We start from the raw sequence: 4745 nt of genomic DNA, 5'->3' as shown, positions 1-4745 counted from the left end.
AAGAGGCTAGAGTTTATGTGCTTGCTAAAAATGTCATTTTCCAAAAAGACAAAAAAAAAAAGGAAGGGCCGGCCCGGTGGAGCACTGCTACAGTGCGCCACTTGGAAGTGCGGTGGTGCTCCCGCCAAGGGTTCGGATCCCACATACAGACCGGCCGCTCACTGGCTGAGCGAGGTGCGGGCGTGACACCGAGGGTTGCGATCCCGTTGCCGGTCCCGGTCCGGTATGGGCGCGACACTGAGGGTCGCGATCCGTTGCCGGTCACGAAAAAAGACACACACACAAAAAGGTAAAAATGTCATTTTCCAAATGCAAATCTAGCTTCTCTCCTTCAGCTTAGGAAACATCTCTTTGCTGTTTAGGGCACACCCATGACCTTTCCCCAGCAAAAGTGAGTTAAGCACCAGGGTCTGCTCTATTCACTGTTTTACCCCTACTGTTTCCTACCTCACACCTGACCCAACCTTCCAGGCACCTGCCCTGCAGGACGCCTTTCCCATATGTCACTTAGTTCCTGGAACTAGTTACGTTGGACACCTCCTGAGCTTGCAAGTTTTACCCAGTTTGCTCTAAAAAGGACTGGGGAATTTAGGGGTGGAGGTGTGTATATAAATGTATGTGGATCAAATTTAATAGGATGCTAATTATTTGAACAACATAAAAGGCAATCATTGAAAGACTCCCATACTAAACGAAATCAAAGGCTTTAGATGAGATGGCCACTGGATGTGTGATCCTGTACCAGGAAAAAATTTGCTATATAGGTCATTATTAGGACAACTGGCAAAACTGGAATATAAGCAGTAGATAAAAGTATTTATCAATATTAAATTTCCTGAGTTTGATAAGTGCATGTCTGTGGTTATGTAAGAGAATATTTTTGCTCTTAGGAAATACACAATGAAATATCAAGCAGTGGGGCCAAGCCCGTGGCACACTGGGGAGAGTGCAGCGCTCCCGCCACGGGTTTGGATCCTGTATGGGGATGGCTGGTGCGCTCACTGGCTGAGCGCGGTGCGGCCGGTCTCAAAAAAGGACCAAAAATAATAATAATAATAAAATAAAATAAAAAATCAAGCAGTGAAGTCTGCAATCTATTCTCAAATAGTTCAGAAAAAAACTGGGGGTGGGGTGGGGGTGGGAGGAAGAAAGGGTGAGAGGGGAGGAGAGAATGAATGATAACACAAATATGAAAAAAAAGTTAAAAATTGGTGAATCTAGATAAAGGGAGTCCTTTATACTGTTCTTGCTCTTTTCTCTAAGTTTGAAATTTTTTTTTTTTTTTTTTAAAGATGACCGGTAGTTGGTTAGAACATGGTATTATAACACCAGGGTCAAGAGTTCAGATCCCCGTACTGGCCAGCAACCAAAAAAATAAAGCCAAACCAAACCCAAAAAAAAAAAAAAAAAAGATGACCAGTAAGGGGATCTTAACCCTTGACTTGGTGTTGTCAGCACCACGCTCTCCCAAGTGAGCCACAGGCCAGCCCTAAGTTTGAAATTATTAAATTTGAAATTATTTCAAAACAAAAAGGTTTTTTATTAAAGGCATTATAAAAGATAGTTAAGATTCCTCTTTTCAAGAAACAAGATTACCCATGTGTTGGTAATTGTTGAAGTTGGATGGTGGGTGCATGCAATTTATTGTACTATTTCCATTACTTTTGTATGTGTTTGAAATTTTTTTTTAAAGGGCTTTAAAAAAGAGAGCAATTCCTCTTTTTACTGGCTGAAACAGTTGTTCTGCAGTTACTTCATTAACTAGCATGGCCATTACATGCTTTCTTAGTTAGAGACAAAGCTCCCAACAAGGGTGCCCTGGATTTAGGGGCAGTCCCCCGGATTTAGGGGCAGTCCCCCCATCTTCAAATGAATGCCTTCGGTGAGACCAAGACTTTTTTTTTTTCCTTTTTGTCTAGTTTCGTGACCGGCAACGGATCGCAACCCTCAGTGTCATGCCCGTACTGGACCGGGACCGGCAACGGGATCGCAACACCGTGGTGTTGCGCCCGCACCTCGCTCAGCCAGTGAGCGGCCAGTCTGTATGTGGGATCCGAACCCTCGGCAGGAGCGCCACCGCGCTCCCAAGCGGCGCACTGTAGCAGTGCGCCACCGGGCCGCCCGAGACCAAGACTTTTAGAAAGATGTCTAGACCCACTTACAGTCCAAATGCCCTACAAACCAAAAAGAGGAGGCAACCAGTGATACACCTGACAATGAACTGGAGAATGAATTAGGTCAGCTGCAAAAATTTACAGGGAAGCATGAGACCAGCATCTTAAAAGAAATGAGGCCAAGCCTTTATTATCTTTTTACAGCTGTGAATTCAAACTAAAATTGAAAATATAAATAACAATGTGAGATGTGTTGCTTCAGGCTATGGACATTCACTGCTAGCACATAAATAAATATAAAAAAAGGATTATGACAATTCTGGAGGTTTGGAAAAAACTGAAGTTATCTGCAAAGCTGAGCTCCTATCTGCCTTCTTAATAAGGAAGCTGACCAGAGCCCAAGAGGGTTTCCTTAAACAAGATGTCTTCAGACAAGACTAAGTAACTGGATGATTCCTGCTCACTTTTGTAAACGTTCCTATACCTGCACAGGAACTCGATGAAAATCTCAAACAAAATTCAAACCTGTGAAATAGCTTTAAAGATTATCCATGAATTTTGAAAATGCCCAATGCAAACATCGCTCTTACCTTCTTCTGCCAACTCCTTAGTAATGATGAGTTTCCCGTGGCGGAGGTAGTTTAGGATAGGACCAAAGTAGGTGGGGTCCCTGTCAATCAGATAGGCCCCTGTCTCATCCTGCCAACCAAACACAAGGGTATTATTGTGGAGCTTTCAGACTAAGTCAGGGCAGGGTTTCAACCTCTTTGTCAGCACCCTAAGACAACAATTCATTCCATCAGCTAAACAAATTTTAGCGAAAGGGTAAGTTTTACTAGACATTTGCTTATCACAAACTTGGCAAGAAGGCTAGCTTTTTTGTGTCTTGTACTCTAAGATCATTTCAGGTAGGGTGTTACAGATGTACAGTCATACTCATCAACTAGGCGTTTACTTATTGGCTGGAACTTCTAAAAATCTTTGCTTGGACAATAATTACCAACATTCTTCCATGAGATATTTGTTATTAAGAAAGGGAGAAAATGCCATAACTGTGTGACTTAAATCTTTGCTTAAGATGGACATTCTGACTTCTCTTTTGCCCCTGAAACACATTTCTAATTCTAAGAAAACATCTGTTTAGGGCCGGCCCGGTGGCACACTGGATAGTGCGCCGCTTGGGAAGTGCGGCGGCGCTCCCGCCCGAGGGTTCGGATCCCACATACAGACCGGTTCCTGCTCACTGGCTGAGCGAGGTGTGGGAGCAACACCGAGGGTTGCGATCCCGTTGCCGGTCCCGGTCCGGTCCGGGGGCGGCACTGAGGGTTGCGATCCGTTGCCGGACACAGAAAAAGACAAAAAGACAAAAAAAAAAGAAAACATCTGTTTAGTTGGCGATGCTCCTGAGCTCAAGGCCAACATCATTAGGAGCCTGCACCGCCAGCTGTAATCTTACACACCCCAGCTCTGTGCCCAGAGAAAGCTTGGTACTGCCAGGACTTGGCTCTGAGCAGCTTTAATCCTACTCATCTTTACAGTAAAAGGAACAAGAAACTGGCTTATACTGCCATAAGAAAGACCTAGGGTAGACAAAAATAATTCCTTTATAAGCAAATGTTTTGGAATCCCTTTGCTTTAAAGTTAGCGCAGGATAGGTTTCAATCGACCTGAGATTTATTAGAGAAGATGCAGGAGAGGAATAAATTAAATCAACTAATGTTTATGCAATTCCTACTCTGTAGCAAGGTAACCAGCTGAGCGCTATATGGGCTGTAAGGTGGTGTAAGCTATGGTCGGTCTTTTCAAGCTGGGAACTGAAAGATGAACGTGTAAAGTTAAAAAGAAATTCATCAACAGTTCAAACTGAAAATGGGTTAAGTGTCTTGTCACCTCTCAACCCTTTGGGTAGCAGCCACGCGTCTTGCCTAACAGCATTCCTCCGTCATTTTCCCTGTCTTAACCGGTCAGCCTAGATTTACACAAGTAAATGGTAACCTCTTTCAAGCAGTGCATTTAATCTCAAATATGAACCTAAAACAGTAATTGTTACCAGATACAAGTTTTGGGACCAGGGCCATCGGAAAGCTGTGTGATAGAATCATAAGAAGCACTTCCTGCAGCTGTCGAAGTCATCGTCAGACCAAGGCTTTCACCCAATTTGGCAGAGGGGTCCGAGAGGAAGTCTGAGAAAGCTACAAAAATGCCTTAGCTCACCCTGACCCAATTCTGGATGCATCTGGCACGGGCGGTGAGGGGCTGAAGAGGAGCCAGGGAAAAAGTCGTGCAGATCTGAGAGGTTGGGACGAGAGGGGCAAGAATATAAAGAAGGGGGGCACAGAGTGGGTCCTCGTGGGTGCGGGTGGGTACAGTGTGGGAAGGAGTGGCTGTGGACGAAGGGCGGGGTCAGAGAGAAAACCAGGGTGCACCCGAGAACGGGGAAGAATCGGGAGGGGATCCTTTTGAGGCCCCCAGGGCTATCCTGGGAGGTGGTGGTCGGGGAGGGGAGTTAGAGGCCTGCCTGTGAGGAGCGTGTCCCAGGACTCTGGGGACGAGCCTCGGAGGAACGAGGGCGTCCGAAGGCCCTGGGGCGCGCCCGAGGGCGGGGCGCACCTTGTCCGAGTCCAGCTCCGG

The 4745-nt window shown here is 45.6% G+C and overlaps 2 protein-coding genes across 2 annotated transcripts in view; one reads left to right on the top strand and one right to left on the bottom strand.

Moving 5' to 3' along the window:
* The window catches only part of KCTD2 (potassium channel tetramerization domain containing 2), a 15535-nt gene that overhangs the window by 9066 nt on the left and 1724 nt on the right, over window positions 1–4745 (bottom strand). The window contains exons 2-3 of the mRNA XM_008566101.1: window positions 4725–4739; window positions 2705–2813 (exon numbers count right to left, since the gene is read on the bottom strand). Of these exons, the coding sequence (XP_008564323.1) occupies window positions 2705–2813; window positions 4725–4739 (124 nt within the window). The remainder of the gene's footprint in view (window positions 1–2704; window positions 2814–4724; window positions 4740–4745) is intronic.
* The window catches only part of ATP5H (ATP synthase, H+ transporting, mitochondrial Fo complex, subunit d), an 8096-nt gene continuing 7616 nt past the window's right edge, over window positions 4266–4745 (top strand). Inside the window, exon 1 of the mRNA XM_008566057.1 lies at window positions 4266–4410. The gene's annotated coding sequence lies outside the window, so the exon portion shown is untranslated. The remainder of the gene's footprint in view (window positions 4411–4745) is intronic.

The sequence above is a fragment of the Galeopterus variegatus genome, unplaced genomic scaffold (genome assembly GCF_000696425.1).
Source record: "Galeopterus variegatus unplaced genomic scaffold, G_variegatus-3.0.2 Scaffold219, whole genome shotgun sequence".
In the NCBI taxonomy this organism is placed as follows: Eukaryota; Metazoa; Chordata; class Mammalia; order Dermoptera; family Cynocephalidae; genus Galeopterus; species Galeopterus variegatus.
The sequence above is the reverse complement of the archived record's forward strand: the minus strand, read 5'-3'. Positions and strand labels throughout refer to the sequence as shown.